The 21,169-nt window shown below is 30.7% G+C and overlaps 1 protein-coding gene across 10 annotated transcripts in view; it reads left to right on the top strand.

The window, feature by feature from the left end:
• Positions 1 to 12,854, top strand: part of LOC143224859 (ubiquitin carboxyl-terminal hydrolase 24-like) — a 277,830-nt gene extending 264,976 nt beyond the window's left edge. For 9 of the 10 annotated variants that reach the window (XM_076453271.1, XM_076453297.1, XM_076453262.1 and 6 more), the window contains 6 exons: positions 342 to 455; positions 5,775 to 5,840; positions 6,508 to 6,598; positions 7,124 to 7,202; positions 8,119 to 8,290; positions 9,525 to 12,854. In XM_076453271.1, the coding sequence (XP_076309386.1) occupies positions 342 to 455; positions 5,775 to 5,840; positions 6,508 to 6,598; positions 7,124 to 7,202; positions 8,119 to 8,290; positions 9,525 to 9,704 (702 nt within the window). In that variant the 3' untranslated portion in view covers positions 9,705 to 12,854. The remainder of the gene's footprint in view (positions 1 to 341; positions 456 to 5,774; positions 5,841 to 6,507; positions 6,599 to 7,123; positions 7,203 to 8,118; positions 8,291 to 9,524) is intronic. The other variant, XR_013013468.1, reaches the window with a different exon arrangement.
• Positions 12,855 to 21,169: the final 8,315 nt, after the last annotated feature.

Raw genomic sequence — 21,169 nt, 5'->3', positions numbered from 1 at the left:
TTTATTACACTTTATATCACTAGAATGTTAATAATTGTAAGAAAGAATTTAGCATGCGGCATACCTTTGTGTTCTTAGCTGTTTTGCAAATATTAACATAAAATGTGTATTGCATACATACTGTTAAGAAATGGCCTTTTTTATTTCAATCTGTTTTGTTTTTTCAACAATTATAAAATTAGATTTCATACGTCAAACTTACCTTTAATTTTTATGTTACAGAAATATTTATCTGAAAAAAAGAGTAGCATCAAACTGTAGGTTTAGGTTTCCTTTTACTGTATAATAATTCTTTTAGTCATGCTGTAGTAGTGACTATTGTTATTGTTTCTTTTTTTTAGTTTGTTAGTGCATCTAGAGAAGTATCAGGGTCAATTTCAACAGTTGTAGAGATGTTTGTTCAGGGTAGCCTTTACAATGAGAACTTCACCTCAGCTATCATCTATGAAGTTGTGGTATGTAAAAAAAATTATATGCTTAGAAAATATATTTTTTTTACCGAATCTACAAAGTGTTTTTATTGGACTTGGTTTGTTGAAAAGAGTAAGTCTGACAGTACTAGAGAATATTGAGCACTACATATGAATATATGTTTTTCCTTTAACCCTTTCACTACAGTCTCAGTGTAATATACATGAGTTTGTCTTCACGTGTGCACATATTAAGTATTTACACTATAACTTTTGATACAGCATGTGTTTCTTAACAAAATTAGGTAGACATTTAAGTAAAGATTAGAAGTATTTTGTGTAAAAAAAAATCAGATTTTTAAATGAAATATTTTTACTAAAGATTTATTTGTGACAATAATCTGTTTCCTTTCTAGTATGAGTGCAAAATGATTTCATGCTATGATTAAGAAAACTATTCTTCATCCCAAAAATCTCAAATATTATTTGCATAATCTGTGAAACCTCTTAAATACATTTGAAACATTTGTTTTTAGTGAGACTTTATATTCTATCTTATTTTCTGTACTCTGTGTGGGGTCTGTCACTTGACCAATATCATAACCATCATAATAAAATTAGGAAATAAATTCAAAATATGCCTTTTTCATGCTAGAATGACTACATATTGTAAAACGAAAATACAAATGTTTAATCTAAGTAGCTTAAGTCTCATAATTCTATATAGTTATTACTTTTTATTACACTGACCTTTCAGTCATGCTTAACTAACATTACATAACTTGCATTGATGTGGTGCACATGTGTTCAAGTCATGTACACAATAATATACTGACCCTTAGTCGTCCTCTTCTCAGCTATGTTTTAATGAAATAATATTTTGTAATATACAGTCACATTTTAATTATTATACATTATATGTGTGTGTGTGTGTGTGTGTGTAGATTATTACTATTTAGAAATACATTATTAAACTTATTTTTCTTAAGATACAGAACAATAAATCAAGAAGTAAAGAAACAATTATCTCAATACAACATTTGTATTTGGTTTTTGCTGGATGTAAGGTTGCTAAGCCTTTTACAGTTTTGCACTTGGTGGACACATATATATAACCATAAAATCATAAATAACTATACTGACACCATAGAATTACACTGTAATTTATTAGCTCAGTAACTAAGTTTTATTTAGATTTGAAAAAGTATGAAACTTCAAGCAGAATAAAGACACAACCTACCTCCTTGAAAACTTGGATTGCAAAAATGCTCTAATCTTTTCAAAGATTAAAATGGATAAGAAAACAACTCTGGGGACATTTTAAGCTGTTGATTGGTTATTCACATATCATATATTGTAGTAAGAGTATATAAGGGATCATTTCAAAAACGAAAGGGGTTGAACAGGACTACCATGTTTGATTCAGTACATAAACCATATGTATATAACAAAATAAAAACATTTTATTTATACTCTGGTTTTTCAGTATTAGTAATTTGAGTTCCTAAGTTGTACAAAAGTATAGACTTAGTATTTTGATAAATGACTATATCAATATCACAGAATTCTATTGTAATTTATGATTTTATTTGTTACTTCAAAATGCAAATGTAGCACCTAAAAAGTATAGACTTCCATTTTGACATCACAAACATCTAATTGTAAACGACATTCAACATACCGCATGACTCACTAAAATATAAATTTAGGCATGTTCTTTTAATATTTACTATTGAATTACGAAATTAACTTATATATAATATTAAAGTTTGAATTATAATCTACAATTTGATTTCCAACTTACTGGCATAAATTCATAAAATAGTAGTTCAATGCAAATGCAATAGTTTTTCTATAGTTTCTTACAAAATAGAAACTTGAATGACTAATGATAAATTAAGATATAAAATAAGAACCTCCTAGCTTTTCTATTTTCTGAGATATTATTTTATTTAACAAATGAACGAAGGTGGCTTTGCCTGCCTCTTCCATTTTGAACATACTTATCTACATACACCTACTTCACTCAATGACTTATTTGAAACCAGTTGAAAACTCAGAATTCCCTCACTTGGTTTTCTCAGCTTTTGAAATGTGCTTACATATGAAAAAGCATCTTTTAATTGTAGGCTTGGAGAGAAGAAATAAGGCAAAATGGTGATTGAGAAATTATATTCTGTTAGACTCAAATACAGGTTAGTACAGTAAGCCTGATAAATTACAATGGAATTCTGTGATATTGATATAGTCATTTCTGATTTTTTTGTTATTTCAAAATGCATATATAAAACCTAAAAGTATTTTACACACCATGCTTGCAAAATTCGATGAGGCTTAGCAACTTACAGTAAGTGTGTGCAAGTTTCATGGATAGAAGAGGTCATTGTTTGTGATTGTATTCTACAACTGCTGGTCCACTATAACAAAGCTAAGATGACAGTTGCATTTTGTAAAGGCTAGTTTTATACTATTTGATATAATATCATAAACTTTACAACTTATGTAACGTTAGTCAGAAACAGGTGAAAGGTCAGTAAAATTAAAAAAGAATAATGTATAGATGTGTAAAATTATGTGTAAGCTATTTATAATAAACATTTGTGGTTTTGTGTTATGATTTATAATCATTCTAGAATGAAAAAGCTTAATTTAGATTTATTTCCTAATTTTTTGTGGTGGTTATGAGGTTGGTGAAATCAACCTAACCCAGACAAAGATAAGATACATAAAAAAAAATTTTTTTGTGAAAAAACGTTAATTGTCTAGAGTTATAGAGATTTTGCATGTGAAATTTGACAATTTTTCTGATGCATGAAAGTTGTTTAATCTTGGGTAGTCAACATTCAAAAAGAAAGAATACATGAACAAGTCTGGAATTAAAAAATCTTAATCTAAAATTCTGCTGTTTGGTGTACTAAATCTTGTAAGGTTTATCGCTAATCTGCAAAATTTTGTGAAGATAAGTGTACATTTTAAAAAGTTACATTGTAGCTGCTTTATGGTTACTTTGATAGACACAGGCTAGGTGGAATCCATCTTGCTCATAGACAGAGAGTTAATAAACATGCATGAATACAATATAAATAGTAGTTGTGAGGGCAATCATCAACTATACCAGAAACTTAATTTCTGCCTTCTTTCAGGGACTTGGTTAACATTTGAACAGCTAATTACACTATGTAACAAAGTTTTTACTTTTCTTGTTCCTGGGTAGAAAGTGCTATTTCCCAATTGCTTATGCCTAAAGTAAACAGAAAAGACCTATTTTTCTCTTCAAACTTTGCTTTTGTGGCATAGGAGCATCTAAAGAAAACATGATAAGAGACTATATTTGGGGGCTGATATGTGAAAGTGATTTTCATTAAAGTTGCAAATCTTGTAAAACAATTCACTTCTTAACATTTTTGTTCATTTTTGTATAACTTTAATATAAATACATGTAAATCTTGATTCATATGGTGTTTTATTCAAACCTTATGTAAATGAAAATGTACCCGTTTTTACATAGAAAAAAGGTTAATTTCTAAATTTCATTATCCAGGTCACAAAAGCAAAGTCTGAAGGTAATAATGGCCATTTTCTGTATTTTTACAACATAAGCAATTAAGAAATAACACATACTATCCAGGAACAAAATTTGTGTTACATAATTAATCAGTTACAATAAAAAATGAAAGAGCATATATACACTTCAATTCAGAAATGTTTTTGGAGGTAGAAATAAAAGTACACGCTTGGGAAACCTTGTGATGATCTGTCACTGATATTATGAATGATATTGTTGGCACACTTTGCTGTCACACGAGTGCCTAATTCTAACTAATGGGAGACATATCTAGCAAATGACATATTACATTTCATTGTTTTTTGTACAGAAAACTATTTCACTTATAGTTCAAGTTTTGTTCCCATGAGAAACACAAACTTTTAACAGCTCTTAGTGCATAGTTAGAAAGCTTGAGGAATTATGGTGGTTATAGGATATTATCTGCATTTTACATATTATTATTCATGATGTTAAAAATCAAGTAGGCTCAGTAATGATAGAGATGAAATAAAAACCATATAATTCTAGTGCTTTTGAAAGGTGGACTTTTCTTCTGGAGGTGCAAACATGTTATTATTCTGTGTTATTAGATGTATCAATTTAGAGTCAAAATTTATGTTGAATCAACCTTGTCCATAGCTAGATAATTAAGTAGTGCAATAGATTTTTCTTAAAATATGACTAATTTTGAATGCAGCTTTTGTTTTTAATGTGATGATATGATTTCTTAAAAAAGAACGAAAAGTGCCCAGTACACAAATGGTTCCAAATTTAAATCTTCCACATTGAAGATGCAGAAATTAAAATTTCCACAAGAAGGATGTCTTAAAACATGCAAGAACATGTACATGAAAATTTAGAAAAATTATCTTAATATATGTTACTGCAGGTAAATTATAAAGTAGTTTATATCAGGTGTCTTGCTCTCTAATTTTAAGGCTGAATTGTTCCTGTTCAGTAGTAATTAACTGCTATTCAGAGGTCAGTGTTTAGTTATTATTGTGCTAATAATTTGTGATTCTTAAAGTAGAATGTGAGATGTAGTGTTTTTAGGACCTCAACAGCTGTGGTGTCTTTAAATAATTTATGTTTTATATACCTGGGTCTTGTACACGTATATATAGTTTTTATTTTTTCATTTTATCAGTTACCTTGAAAAAGTCCTTCTACAGGTTAGCAATAAGTTTAAGGATCTACAGTAATAAAATATGGTGTCCAATTCCATGCTGTGGACAGAATACAGATTGTCCATTCACTAAAATAACATTGTGATAATATGATTAACCTTTTCACATACATTTCACATCATCTCAACTGCAATACTACATACAGTAACTCTGAGATATTTTTACAGAACCTGGCATATCTTTTTAGAGATAAGTATATTGTAGATAAAAGTGACATTATATTCATTACATCCTTCTAACCAAAATTATTTATCTATAGTGGTGATTTTCATTTTTAATTAAATTTTAGATGTAGTGACTTGCACAGAAAAGAATTGAAAGAGGTACCTCTGCTGAAAGGATTGTTGCTTTTTTTTCACTTATAATGAAATGTGTGATGGGTTGTATAAAAATTAAGAAACAATCTAATAAAGTACTTAAATTTATCTCTTAGTGAAATTATCTTTCTTATAGTTTGTTATTTGTGACTTTTATTAAATGTGTAATTTGTAGATTTTGGAATTTTTTTATGCTAATAAAGATTTTTTACTTTAAATATAGTTAATCTGAAGATTGTGATTCTAAGAGTTGAAAACATATTTGTGATAAGTTTTATTGTAAAAGATATGTTACAGAATGTGTCTTTTGTAGACTCAGTATTCCTCAGTGCCTTCGAATGAGTTGAAAAATCTTTCTCATCTGATGCTGGAGTTGCTGGTAGGGGCACAACAATTACTATCTTATCAAAACCTATTGTTTTAGACTGCTTATCCTTCAAATATTAGAAAAACTACAAAATAATGTTGAAATGTTTGTGTGTCTCAAGGTTCATATTATTTTTTAACATTAGCTGTAAAATTCACTATAACTGTTGGTTGAGAAAGCAGCATCTAAAGATTATGTCAAGAGTTCTTATTACATTATTTATTTCTGTGAAATTATCAACTATGTTGTGAATAGAATCTACAGATTGTAATTGTATAGACATTTCAAAAATTTTCAAAATATTTTACAGGCTTTTTAAAACTTCTCGGTATTGGAATATTTTTGGAGAAATTTGCATGGTTATATTATTCACTTTTATGTTTCTACATTAGTTGGTTTAATTTTTTATATTTAAAAAGTGCAGTACATGATTTTTTGTTACCTTTGAATTGATACACTTGTGTCTAGATACAGTATGTGATATGTGAATATTTTGGAAGATTATTGGTAATTATATATAAGTGGTTATAGATCAACCTTTGAGATGTAGCATTATTGTAAACAGCTTTACATAAAATAAATCATAACTATCTGATTTTTTATGAGAAAGTGCTACTACATCTAAGGAACTGAATAAGTTATGTTCAGATACTGCTTTTTTGGGGTTTGATATTTATAGGTGTTAGAGGATTCTCTTCAGTATAAACGAATTGAGCATGTGATAGATGGTTGGGTGGATGCAAAAGGTGTTCGTGTTGATGGAATGATAGGTATGTACACAAGAAATATACGTGTTCACTCTCTTATAGTTGTATTTCATATGAATGAAATTAAAAGATCAAAGAAATTATGTAATATTCATGCATTATAGCTTTAGGCAAACTCAGCACACATATTTTAGTAAGATTAAAGTGATATAGCTATTGTACCTGTGCACAGAACTTTAAATGCAAAGAAATATTTTATTGTAAATGTAATACAGAGTAACCTGTATTTTGTATTATTAGTGTGTGTTTTTAAGTTGTGTATAATAATGTTAGTAATTACTATACTTTTAAACATATCCACTGCACTTTACACCAAAATATAAAGAATGCTATTAAGCATAAAGTATTAGAAATATTTTCTTTATTATATTTCTATCAAACAACCTATGCTAATTTTGTGTTTACATCATATTGTACTAAAATTTTTTTGTTTTCATATTGTGAATAATGATTAAATTCTGCTACTTGTTGCAAATAATATACTGTATTAGGAAGTATACAGTGAACTTTTATTAATGAATTTTACAGATATCATTCGATCCAACCAAACTAATGACAGTCGACGTTCTTATCAAGGTGTAAAATATTTAGTAAGCCTTGCCCATAAGTAAGTACATTTTGTATTTAACTATGGATATTGGATAACATTTTTTCTTATGAGCTCAGTCAAATCAGCCAAGTTCATGACCCTTAAATTGGTCTTTATAGTTTCCATACTACAATTTCTACTGTGTACTGTATATCTTCAAGAAATTTTTAAGCTTTCAGTAAGTAATAAGTCTTTATAAACAATAAATCACAATTTTTAATTAAGTACTTTCACAAAACATTTCTCTGTGACTATATGGAGTCAAAGTGTTGACTGCTCTGTATGCAAAGTGATTTTTATGTCGAGATTGAAAATACTTTTCTTCATCTAAAAACTGTTAAACTTTATTTGCATAATCTCTTAAACTTCCTAAATACATTACAGTTTTTTTACAGTAAAACTTTATATTTTATCAGTTATTTTCTTTGTCCAAAATGTCCTTTGGTGGGACAGTAGTTAGACTTTTGATTTACAATGCTAAAATCAGGGGTTCAGTTCCCCTCAGTGGACACAGCAGATAGCCTAATGTGGCTTTGCAATAAGAAAATACACATTACCCTAACTCTACACAAGGTTGGTCAATTTAACCAACTTTGTAAACACCTAAAAAAAAACATGTATATACATAGAAAATTGCCCCTTTTTTTTTTCTAGAATGATTCAAATTGTAAAGTGATACTGCATTTGATTATACTGAAATGTTAGTATTTTATTGCTCTTTTAATGCCTAACTAATAATCCTTCCACAAAACCTGTACATCATTTGGCTCATGTTAGCATTTTGTTGCAGGTTAGAACTGAATGTATTTGTGAAATGTGTGTAATACTTTTTTATAGTTAGCTTTCTTATTAACTTTAGAAAATATGTAGAAGATACAAATTAATCAAGATCATTCATTACACTTCTTTTGAAAACATTTTCCTCTTGAACTAGGTGTGCCTTAGCAAAAGAGTATTTACTTCAGGCTCCTACTAAGTGGCAGTGGGCAGTAAACTGGCTAAAACAGATGATGTCAGAGCATGGTGGCTGGGCAGTTCAGAGTACTATCCCACAGTCTAATGAAGACTCCAATACCAAGACTTTTCAGAGGACAGTAAGTGCTCAGGTATGTAAATTTAATTTTATTAATGTTTGTAAAGGATTTATTGTGGTAATTAAGGCCTGATACATTGAAACAGTTCATAGTACTTGTAGTGTTTTGTAAGAATTTTTGTTTGTTCAGAATTAAGGATTTTTATTCTTAGGTATACAAGTAAATAATTTGGTAAAGTCACATTTATGAAAGCTGTAATGTTCAGGTTTGTCTGTTAAAAGTTTATTTTCTAAAATTTTGAGCTTTTATACTTTTATATTTAAAAAAAAAAAATTAGTATATTCAGGTTTTGGATTGTTTAAATGGTGTTTAAATTTGTTGATATTATGTGTAAATGTGAACTTTTTGTTAAATAGCAACTAAAATCTAGCTACAAATCTTGTTCAAGATTATTAGTTTTGAATTAAATTAATTTCTACTGGAGCTTCCACTTGCCTGAATAAATCATTTTTGATAACTACACTATAGTATAGAACAAGTCTTGGTGTGGAAATCATTTTAAGGATTTATTTCTTCAGACTAAGATGTTTTGCTTGATGGTTTTTGATGTACTTTAAGTCTTTTTTTTTTTTTCCCCACTTTAAGATAATTTTCGTGGTTAAGAGTTTAAATTTGTGTTGTTAAAAGTTAAATGCACCAGAATTTTATTTTATTGTGCTGGATTACATAAGATTTTTTGTTTCATAAAAACAGTCTAGTTTGTCTATTGCTGTTAGTGCAGTACAAGTGATTTAAAAAATTTCCTGATAGTAGTTTCTAGGATGTGGTAGTGAATGTTTAAAACTGTTATATATGTATATTATAGATATAAAAGCAGTGTTTGTTGTTTGTGCATGTAACTACTTTACAGGATGTGGATGGTTCTTCACCAGAATTAGCATGAGGATTGTATGGGGATTAATACAAATTTTCAGTTTTAGGTTTTCCAGTTTTTATGGGTATTTTTGCATTTTTTAACCACTACTTCACAATCCCTTGTTGATCAATCTTCACCAAATTTGACATGATATTTTGTTGGGTCCATGTGAAGATATATGAAGAATTGAAGTTTGATGTTTTGCAGTTTTTATGAACGTTTTTTTATAATAACATAAAAGGGAAGCAACTCTTGACTAATCATGAACTTATTGGTGTTCCATCTAGTTATTGAATATTATTGTATAAATTTTGTAGGTAATTTTTACCATACTATTAAGAATGAAACAGCATTTAAAACTGGCTTTTAATTTTGTATATTTATTTCTAGGATACTTTAGCTGAAGCAACAGCTCTACTAGTGGAACTGGAATCTCCAGACACTCAGGATGTGGTGATGGACGATTATGATGGACTTCAGATGAAAATCGCAGAAGAAGAAGAAAAGGATAGTAATAATGGATTGAAGAGAGTGCCTGGAATGGACTATTTAGATGCCATAGACCACTAACTGGAACTGTTCTCTTTAATTATTAGGGCTTGATGAGACTGTATTTTGTTAGTTTACTACAGGACTACAGGTGCCATGACTTGTGGTGTTGTTGATGTATCCTTCTTCTTGGAGGAGTTGCCAACCATGTTATAATTCAGTTGTCCATATGTTAAAGGTATAATGCATGTTGAAAAGAATATTTTAATGATTTGGAAAATGAAGGAATTGTGTTATTGTGTACAAATTAATTTCATTGCTTTCATAAATGTCTGCTTTTGTGTCAACAAGTTCTTTTTGTTTGTTTGTTTGTTTTTCCCTTTTTGTTAAATAATAGTTGAAATTTTCACAATTGTTAAGAAACTTCATAAACTACATTATTATCAGGTATTAGTTATATGGTTACAGAATAAGTTTTCAAAACATTAATAACTTTTAGAGATTTGCTGCCATTAAATTATTTGTCTTATAAGAGCTTTTACGAGTAAGCATCTGAAGTACGACAAAAATCCATATGTTAATTTATAGTCACAAATTGAAAGTTCACAAATGTGTGTTTCAGATGTGGAGTTGAACTTCCTCAAGATTTAATTATATCCTGGAATTGCTTTAAAATATTATATATCAGCAATGAAAGATGACATAATTTCACAAATAGTACATATTAATTGACAGAAATATTAAGTTTATTTAAAAATCGGTAAGTTTGAACAATCTTTAACTTAAAATAATGTACAGAAGAAACACAACAGATCTAAGGGACTGAGTAAAATGCTTTAAACAGGGATATCAAAGACAATTATAAAAATATGAGCAAAACTACTGACTTTTATAATGGAATGTCACACAATGTCAAAATGAACCAATTACACCATAGTGAATGGGTTAACATAATTCTGGGAGCACTGAACCTGATCAGGCTCTACACAGACAACTGGGAGATGGTATGCCACTTTTTCTGTGCAGCTGGAGAAGGTTGGCCAGCTGCAGTTGTCTCCAGTTGATGATGAGGTTGTTCCACTAATGTTCTCTTACACCTGAGTTAGATAAAAAAAAAAAACTGACAGAAGCAAGACTTTTCACATTGTTTTCTTGAAGTTGTACCTTTGTAATTTTAGTTTTGTAGGGTCTTGCATTGTCTCTCTGTATCCACTACAGTCTGAAAATGACTAGACTGGTGTAGTGACCCTCTGCCTTCCAGGATGTAACTTTTACCTTATAGAACCTGTTTACTCTGGACATTTCTGCTGATTCTTGAAGCAGAACATTTCATTTTCTGTGTAACTTTTCTCATATACAAGCTGCCTTCAATCATCCATTCAGCAATCAGACAATCTTCATTACTTAAGTAGGGTATTGTTATATTATCTTTTGCTGTTCTTTTGTAAATGGTTAATTTGTAAGATTCTTAGCTCATTTTTGCAATTGCAACTCCAATACCAAACATTTTGTTATCCCGAGGTACATTACTACTTAAACAATTGATAAACCTATAAGCTCACCATTTCGAATACAAATGAAATTACAAATATGCCTAGTGAGATAATTAAGTAAGACTTAGACTGTTGCATTTTCATTGTGCATCAGTATAAAAGTTAAATTTAGAAGAGTGTGAAACATTTCTTACAACTGATTTATACTTCAGTTTTAGTCCATCTGTAATCTTAGCTGTTCAGAGTTCATGATTTAGTTTTAGTCTGGTATAAAAGTTAAGTTTCACCAATAATAAACTAGTTACGGATTGTTTTACCATTACCAGCTTAGTTTATTCTTAGCAAAAGAAAACATACTGTTAAGTAAGACATTCTAAGACCCACAATGGGTAAACATTACTTTGAGTAACTTTTCAGCACAGTTAGGTTTAACAGTTATTATTTCTTTCATAAGAGATACTATTCCTAACAATGTGAATTACTTTCAAAAAGGTGTTGTAATTATTATATCATGGTAAAGTTTTTTTATTAATTAATTTTGATCACATATATTTTTCTTACTGTACTGTGACCAGAATTACATTTAATTTATTTTTTGCTGTGCATAGAGTTGATCATCTTATTAAGGGCTTTTATTTCTTCTTATTTCAGCTCAGCCAGTCAATTTTTTTTTTAACTGCTACATAATGTTTCAGGAAATAACAGATCATATATACAGTTAATTAAAATGCAACAGCACATTATTATGAAAGCCTCTACAATAATAGAAAACATAGACAGGGAATAGTTATAGTATTTTTTGTCATATATGATGAACCAGTGTGAACTGGCACATGAAACCCTAAGCTGTGATGCATTAAGATGATTTATCAACTCCCTCCTTATTAAAATAGAAGGTTGCAGAGGAACCATCCGGAAGTAATACACAGTTCAGTGTACATTTAATCTGTTCAGGAACAATTCTGTCATTTTTCTAAACTTTATGATAATATACAGGAACCTAGTGTCATACATACTCATGCAAGTGGTGACACATTTCTACACTGAAATCATGATATTTTTAGTCAACATACCTCTTACACATATTAATTTGACAGTCAAGTGAAACTAGATGATTACATGTGAAAAATAGTTTAATTATTAAAGCTGTTTTTTAATGAACAGAAACAAATTAAAAAGTATGCATATTGTGTTTTTTGCAAGTATTTTGAATAAATTGTAAAATCAATTAATTGACATCTCCCTTGGTTGTTTAATTATTAAATCATAGCAATTTAGATTTACACTGTGGTATTTTGTTTCACTGAATCTATACAACTACTGTATAATTTCTGCATTGAATATTCACTGAGAAGCTGAAACATTTTTTATAGTAAATTGTATATATTTTTTCAGTGAAATACATCATTTCAGTTAATTCAAAAATTGGGGTAAAATGTTTAGTTTTCATGTATTTTGTTAAAGCTTTACAAGAGATTCCACAGAAATTGTACATTTGTCTTCTGTTTCTGTTATGAATTTCATTCTCATTCATATTTTGTTTCTATGAACTTATAGGCTTGTCAGTGGGAAACTAGATGAAAGTACACAGACCTCTAAACTGGTTATAAGGAATGTAATCATTGTTGTTAAAACATTTTTTTTTCTTCTGAATATCATGATTTTTTGTAATATAAAAAAGGTAAATGTACTATCATGAGAAAACTTGTTTTAATTTCAAATAAAATCATGTAGTTGATGTGTCGATGTTGATTGGTTTAAAAAATTTTTTGTTGTATACACTTTACAAAACATTTTTTATATCTTTCTTAATTACAAAATGGTTTGTATACATAATATATTTACAGTTCATTTGGAAGTGGGCCTAGCATGAACAGGTGGTCAGGGTGCTTAACTTGAACTCTGAGGGTCATATGTTTGCATCCCCTTTCAGCCATGGGGGTGTTATAATGTGATGGTCAATCCCCACTACTCATTAGTGAAAGAGTTGGCAGTGGGTGGTGATGAATAGCTGACTTTCCTCTAGTCTTACACCCCAAATTCGGGACAGTTAGTGCAGACAGCCTCCATGTAGCTTTGCATAAAATTGAAAAAACAAACAAATCACTTGGAAGTTGAAGTGAGGTGACTGCATTATTATTCTTTTTGCATAGAAAATAAACAAGTAGAAAAAAGATGCTTCTAAAGTGGGGAAAAAACATTTAGAAAAAGTTGTTTTTTTCAGATAAGAAAATATATATCATAGTGCAATATTATGTTATATAAAGTTACTTTTGATAAATTGCCTTTTAGTAATTAAGTATTAAGTTTCCTGTGAAGCTTGTCTGTCTGAATATTCAGTACTGAGAAATTGATACAAATGCAGTTTTACAATATTTTTCTGTTAAAAATCACAAAAGTTGTAGTTATACAGTGTGATAACTGTTGTACAGTTATTTCATTACACAACTAGTTCATTTTTGATTGTCTTTCCTTTCTTAACTGTATAAGCTATTTTTTATGGTGTTTTTAAATAATGTCACATAGGTATTTGCTTTTTCAATTTTTCATACTTGATGTCTGTTTGTGCTTTAGTATGCTTTTTGATCACTTTTTGTGTTATGGTTGTTTATATCTGAAACATATAACATGCTACTGAACCTTAATTCATTATCCTCTAAATTTTTTTTTCATTTTTCTGAGCCGTATTACACACAACTAATTACTGTTTGTTTTTTTCACTGTTGAGTGATAATATTCATGCCAGAATCATATTGTATAATTTCCTTATAAGTGTCCATTGAAATGCTTTCTAATATCACATACTACCTATGCCAGTTAAATATTTAAAAAAAAAAAAAAAAATCAGTACTTATCTGGAGTAATATCACACATGTCTGTTTTAATGTCAGAAAACTATTCTGTGCCTCCTATAAATACAGTTTTTATTTTTTTATTCTGTAGATATGTTGCCAACTAAGGCATACTCTACATAGCTACAAATCCTTACCGTACAACTGCTACTAAATATTACACATCTGCTTGTGACTGAAGCACCTTCAAAGAGCTAAAAATAAGAATATTGATTTAATCTTTGCAGTAACAAGTGTTTGTAAGGACAGGTTAGAAATCCACAGCTTAAGTGCTTTCAGAAAGTCATTTTTATTTTTTAGTGGAAAAATGAGAGGTGTGATTTGTTGCAGGTTGAATGAAAGAAGCATGATTTGGTGTGAGGAGAAAATAAACATTATTTACTTGAAGTATAATTAATTAATATTGAAGAATACTGTTTTTGATGAAGCTGAAATCAAAAAGTAAAATGAAACATTAAAACAAAGTAAATGAAAGAGGAAGTTTAAAATACACTGTTTAAATTTTTAAAAAAGTATGCATACATGACTAACAGACTGAAACTGTGAATATTTTAACTAGAATGAGATATCTACTACACATTTTGGCTACTCCATTCTTCAAAACTAAGCTGATTGAGAATGCCAACTTTGCTGTCACATTTTGCATTCTTGATTTGGACGAAAAATCAGAAAATTCCAAATACCCAGAAATATATCTTTTTTGTGTGACAATTGTAGAGTAGTTCTAGATTAAAATGGTAATGGATGATATTATTTATCATGAAATAGTAAATTTTTATAACTTAGATTATCCTGCAAAAAGTATTATCTAAAGTTAAAATAGCTTATGTAACCTCTACTCAATTTATGTTTCAATTTATACGTGTAAATAGTTTTATAAATGTTAAATGTATATGGTAGTAGGGTGAAATGTGGCATTTACCTAATACAGACTGCATCTCTACACTGTTTATTAACCTTTTATTCAACAATATGCAGTTGTTTATGTCTGAGATGTGGACTGTTAATGTGTGATCTGCATAAAAAGTGAGGGGATGATTGATGTTGCTTTGTTATGGGTTGTTGATAGAAGTTCCTATTATTGTTCAATTTATTAGTGCAATGTGAAATTTCAGAGAACTGTTCAAATATGTAATAAAGAAAATGCCTCTAGTGTGCACACATGGTTTGTAAGAGAGAGAAAAATAACTAATGCTTATTTGCAGATGTTGTTAAGATAAGTTCATGCTAAGGTATGAATTTTATGCCAAAATTACTTCTTGGTTCACAAGCTATGACATACTCAAGGTCAGCTGTGTGAGTTTGGATTTAGTAACAGTTTCAGACATCTTCATTATGACATGTAAAAGAAATAAAACTATTAATATTCACTACACGTGATAATATAACAAAACCTGAATAAGTTCAACAAACTTTTCTTCAGAATACTAGTATCAGCCTCCAGAGCTCAATAATACAGAATCCAGAAGGCAAGTGAAGAAGCTTCAGTTTTTGTTGTTTATGAAGAATCTGTTTAAAACTTTACCAGAAGACAGAGTTAAAAAAATAATTTAAAAAACTTCAGTGACCAAAGTAAAGATACAATTGAAATAAGTTGACTGAAGGAAAAATCACATTATTTTAAATAATATGAAAGTTGTAGTTATTACAAAAAAGAAGTCACACTAGGCAGTGTTGAATAGATGGTTCATATGATACAGATTCTGGAAAGTCATGAAAGTTTGCAGATGCAATTGCTATGGCCTAGAAAATTTGTAGAAATTATATTCCATTGAAATAAACTTGTTTATTGTGATGCTTGAGATCATTTCTGTGGTGCAAGCATTCACACTTGTGTTTGCTGCAAAACTAGACTATTTTGATCAGCAAAAGAAGGTTTGGAGGTGAGAATAATGCCACAAAAGTGTTTATCTCACAAATCTGGCTTGAGAAGGTAGAGTACTCTGGCTGACTATCAAAATTTCCTTGGAATGATTGACACAGAATGCAGTATACTGTATGTTGTAAAACATTTAACCCTGGGAATATACGTGAGACAGCCATACTATCTCATTTGTGAGGCAACACTAAAGACGTTTACTGAGACAGAACAGGTAAGAGATGGTGCAAAATCTCAACTCCCATACCTATATGAGACAAGGGATGAAATACCTTATGGTACTGTAATTTTAGGAGACAGAAAACAACATACCATTGATAAACAGCCAAGGAAGTAGGCAGAAAGATGGTTCACTCTATTGAGGAAGTGGTGGTAGGACCAGTGACAAAAGACTAGTCAGAATCATCAGTAGACAAAGCCAGTGAAATGGTAAAATACCATTTAATTGGAAAATTTGACCTAACAAGCAAAATTTCATGTGTGAAGATAAAGGATAGCTTCCCCTTAATGAAAACGGGGAGTGTGAGAATGAAGCAAGATTAGGAGGGACTAGATGTCAAATTGGCCAAGGCTGAACTGGTCAAAGAAGTGCCATCAACAGGGCTGAAGAAGAATAGTAGTGTGTAAAGCTAATGACTAAATGGAACAGAGGGAAGACGAGCCTTGGCTGAGAAAATAAATACTTAGAGGCCGAGGGCAAAGAAAAGGAGACCATATGGAAGTAAATCTAAAGTTGAGAAGGGGGACAAGTGTATCTTAGAGGGGCATGCCCAACCCAGAACAAAACTCAAAGAAATGGAAGTGAGGACACCACATGAAAGATAAGATGCAGACAGATCAAGAAAGGCAATTAACAACCAAATATTAAACCTTCAGCAAATGAAAGGTAAGAAAACCAGCCTGATGATACTGGGCCAAAAAATAAATCTTTATTGCCCAAAAGAAATGGGTGCCCACAGATGCAAAGTGTATGAAAGTCTGACAAGAAGAGTGAACTAGAGATCTAGTAGATGGAAAAATGATAAAAGGAAGAAGGCCTGGAATCTATAATGGAAAAGTTAGTAGTATACAAATCTGTAGTATACAAGAGTCTGGGTAAAATTGCAAAAGAGGAAAAACCTGGAAAGATAGTGAAGACAGAAGCTATGTAACAACAGCTCAGAAGATTATGTAGTAAATAAGCCCCCAGAATGCAGATGGCTTAAGAAAGAGCCAGCAAAGAAAAACAAGTTCAGGATAGGAAAGGAGTAAAGTAAAAAGGAACATGACCCATCAAGTCCCAACAGTAGTGGAATAAAGCATTGTGAGATAGGGTAAATGCAGAACTGACCAAATACAGAAGGGAATGAACTCCTATAGAAACTGAAGCATAAAAAAGTGCCTTAGACAAAAAGGTGGAAGTAGGAGAGGAAATGTGAAACCAAAAAGAGAAATGGAAAGTAAGAAGCCCTATCACTAAGCTGGCCCAACAGGTACTAAGGACAGGGAATTGAGAAAGGGAAAATAAAAATTGGGAAAGATGTGATGAACATAAAGGGAAAAAGGCATTTGGAGTTGAGAGAAGAGCTATTAGACAAAATAGTATAAATCCTAAGAGCAATCAAAGAGAAATGATAAGGTAAATTCCAAGAAACATGGATCAAGGAGTAATACAACAAGAAATAATAAAGAACACAGGTGTAAAAAAGGGAAAGAAAAATACCTAAATATAAAATGTAAAAAGATAAAAGTAAATTTGCTTAACATTCAAAAAATAACTTTAAAACATGTTTGATCACCAAATCACTGAGGAGAAGAATGAAAAATCCTGAGTGCATGAGAGTGGTTATTGTGCACGGAGGTGCGTCTTCCTCATATTATTCGAAGGCTTTTGTCACATGATTACATCATTGTGCAGCAGCACCATTAATGTAAATTCATTTTAGTTCCTTAAACACAGTGACATGAAAATTTCTCTGACGGACATTTAAGGAAGACAACTAAACTGTGTAAAAACATAACATACACAAACAAGAAACACCCATAAATCCTGTTTCACTGGGCTGTGAAACTTTATTATTGTCAAAGTGTCATCAAGAAGAAAATAGGAGGAGTCAGAATTAAGAACTTTAGTTTAAGATACCCATACTGTTTCAATTATACCCAAGCTCAACTCCTTGAAAGTTGGAAACACCACTACAATCCTTTTTTCCTGATTTAATAATTCACAACAAGATTCCTTAAATATCCGCTTCATTATTTGTTAATGTAATTGCATTCATCAATATATGTTGGGAACAAATGTTTGAATACTCGTTTTGTAAGTGAGCAAGACCAATCCAACTGCCCTTTTAAAAATTTATATTGAATGTGTCTGCAGTAACTCCACACCTGGCTAGTTAACTTTGTTACTGAGGGCTGGTTAAATTTACAACCTATTTTATAATTCACATAACATAAATAATTCTTTCATTCAAATACTGAGCAGTTGGCCCAACATCCCATGTAATTCTACATAGACTCAAATTATCAATGGGCTCCCATTAAGATAATGGGCCCTGGGGTTTAGCCACTTCATAAATATGCCACAACTACTGGGTATTTCCTTTTTCTGGTTGTAGCACTGAAGAGTGTGTACGGGGGTGGAAATGGAATTTTGGATGAAAATTATAGCACAATCTTCAAAATAGTGGTGCATAGAGATAAAAAAAATTATGAAGAGGTATAGGTATCAATTTTCAAAATGTCATAATAAAAATATGATTTTACTACATCTGGAAAAGCCATTTGTAAATTCATGTAGAGATTCTAGGCCATTATTAACATTTTCCTCATTCACCTGATATGTTGCCATTCACTGGGCTCCATTTCATAGTTGATGATTTCATAACATAATAAACAGATAAATCCTGACATTTAGTTTCATCCACATAAAGTAACAATCACCGTGTTCTTTTCTAAATAATGTAAATTACATACAATAAGAGTGACCAGGCCCTTACTGAAAGCCATGAAACAATTTGAATCCATGCAAATCCTGCATTGTTGATTATACAAGGTCACCACTGCCAAAAGAGCTAATTTACCACAAAATCATTTCAGCAAGATAAATGGCTTCTAGTTGTAGGTTGATCAGACATATAAATCAAAACTAAAATTTGTTACATATTATAATTTACCTCAGACGAGTCTCTGATTTCTTATGTTACATACATTATGTTTTATGATTTCAAATAACCGGTAATTTGAATTTTTATATGTATCAAGTTTGATATTTGCCAATAAGATTGATACACAATTTTGTTTCTTTGCAAATATATATTTTAATACATATTTTTAAAAAATATAATTTATAATAATGGTTATTACAGCTAGTTAATACAAATAATTATTTATATGAAAAAGTTTACAACCTCATAAACAATTAGTCTTCTATATGGTTTGGAACTTAATATTTTATCCATGGTCCAGATACACGAGGCGCACATTATTTTATGCTGATATTGTTAAATCTCACTTGAGCTAGGTAATTGTCTTTTGTTGACTGGCCTCACACCACTTACAAGTTTTTTCCCAGTGGAGATATTCAATGTCCTCATAGAAATACTAATGTCCAAAGTTAATTCACTGAAGTTTGTAATGTTCGAAATCAATAAATGTTCTTGGTCAAATCTCTGTAGCTTTACCGATTAATAAGAATTTGTCACAATTCTAACTTTTAAGGTTTATGACACACTGACTGTAGATGACTAAAAAATATTCTATTACTGCATTTTGGCTAGCTTTTATACCAATTAAGCAAGGTTCTTGCTTTTCAACAACGTTTGAAAATACAGTGGTGTTTTCGTAAAACATATTGTTGATTCTTACTCTCAAGAATCTTCTACAAATTTAGAGAACAGGCAGGACTTGTGACGTGTATTGTTGGATGTTTGGTGCACATGTATCAAACTAAAACAAAGGTAGGTGTTAATAACAGTAAATCCTTTACACCTCCCTTGGCAGTAGGCAATTTTATACACACACACATTGATAATAATATATTAAATACAATACACTGTCAAATAATTATACAATTTAAAATATTGTGACAGTATATAACAATAAATACATAACACGAAAAAGTTATCTTTTTGGCTTAGCAGAGTCAATCACATGGCTGAAGGGTTCTTCAAAAGCTAGGATAGGTTTCAGAGCAGTAATGGAAACTTCCTGGTTAGGTTTTTAACCAATTGACATGTATGACAAGTTTTACTAAACTAAAAAAAATGTATCAATTTATTTTACATGTATTGTTGACACCTAAATGCCTTTCCATGGGAAACTTTTAATATAACAAAAATATATGCTTTTGGAACAATGACTTAATAAACTACAGCCCATTTCTCTGATTGATTGTGTTTTGGTTGGTTTTTAAATTTCACCCAAAGCTACATGAGGAATATTTGCTATAGCCATCACAAATTTAGCAACGTAAGGCTAAAGGGAAAGCAGCTAGTCATCACCTCTCACCTTCAACTCTTGTACTACCTTTTACACACAACAATAGGACTGTCACATTATAACACCCCAAAGCAAAAAGGGCAAGCATGTTTGGTGTGACATGGATTTGAACCTATGACATCAAATTACAAGTCAAGCTCTCTAACCACCTAGCCATACTGGCCCCTCAGTTCTCTGAAGCTGGTACATCGGGTGGACTCCGTTATCTTGTGAGCACATCATTTCTGCAAAAGTAACCATTTGGAACTTTCTTCAATTTATTGGTTGGGAGTGCATATTTAAATAGTGAAGAAATCTGTAGACCCCTTTCTTGCTCAGCAATTAGTTTGCTTCTAGCAAATGGAACTTCACCAGGTGAACCATATCCCACACGTTCATCATTGCCACTCACCAATGAATTGTCAGTAGAACAATTATTCACAAACTCCCCATCAGGTCTAAAAGTTGTCTCTGACAAATCTATAATATCATCCTCTGAACAAATGTTTATCATTTGTTTTTGGGTTAATTTCTTCACCTGATCTCAAGTCACAGCACACAAAGTAAACACATCTAGATTCCCCTCAACCTCATCATCCTTAGGGGAAACGGTGATCTTGGATTCGGCAGCAATTTTTCTCTCAGCCAATTCATTTCTCAATAATGACACATCCTTAATTGTCAGAGTATGTCTTATTACAACCACAACTCATTCTGAAAGTAGGTCTAAGGCTAAATAAATGTAATGAAGAGGAACATTAATAAGCCACCATCAGTACCCTCAGCAATAATAGACTCACCAGTGGCAGAAGCCAAAACTAAGGGCAATATACCCTCTAACAGCAATGATTGAGTCACCCC

The sequence above is a fragment of the Tachypleus tridentatus genome, chromosome 1 (assembly GCF_004210375.1).
Source record: "Tachypleus tridentatus isolate NWPU-2018 chromosome 1, ASM421037v1, whole genome shotgun sequence".
NCBI classification, from domain to species: Eukaryota; Metazoa; Arthropoda; class Merostomata; order Xiphosura; family Limulidae; genus Tachypleus; species Tachypleus tridentatus.
The sequence above is the reverse complement of the archived record's forward strand: the minus strand, read 5'-3'. Positions and strand labels throughout refer to the sequence as shown.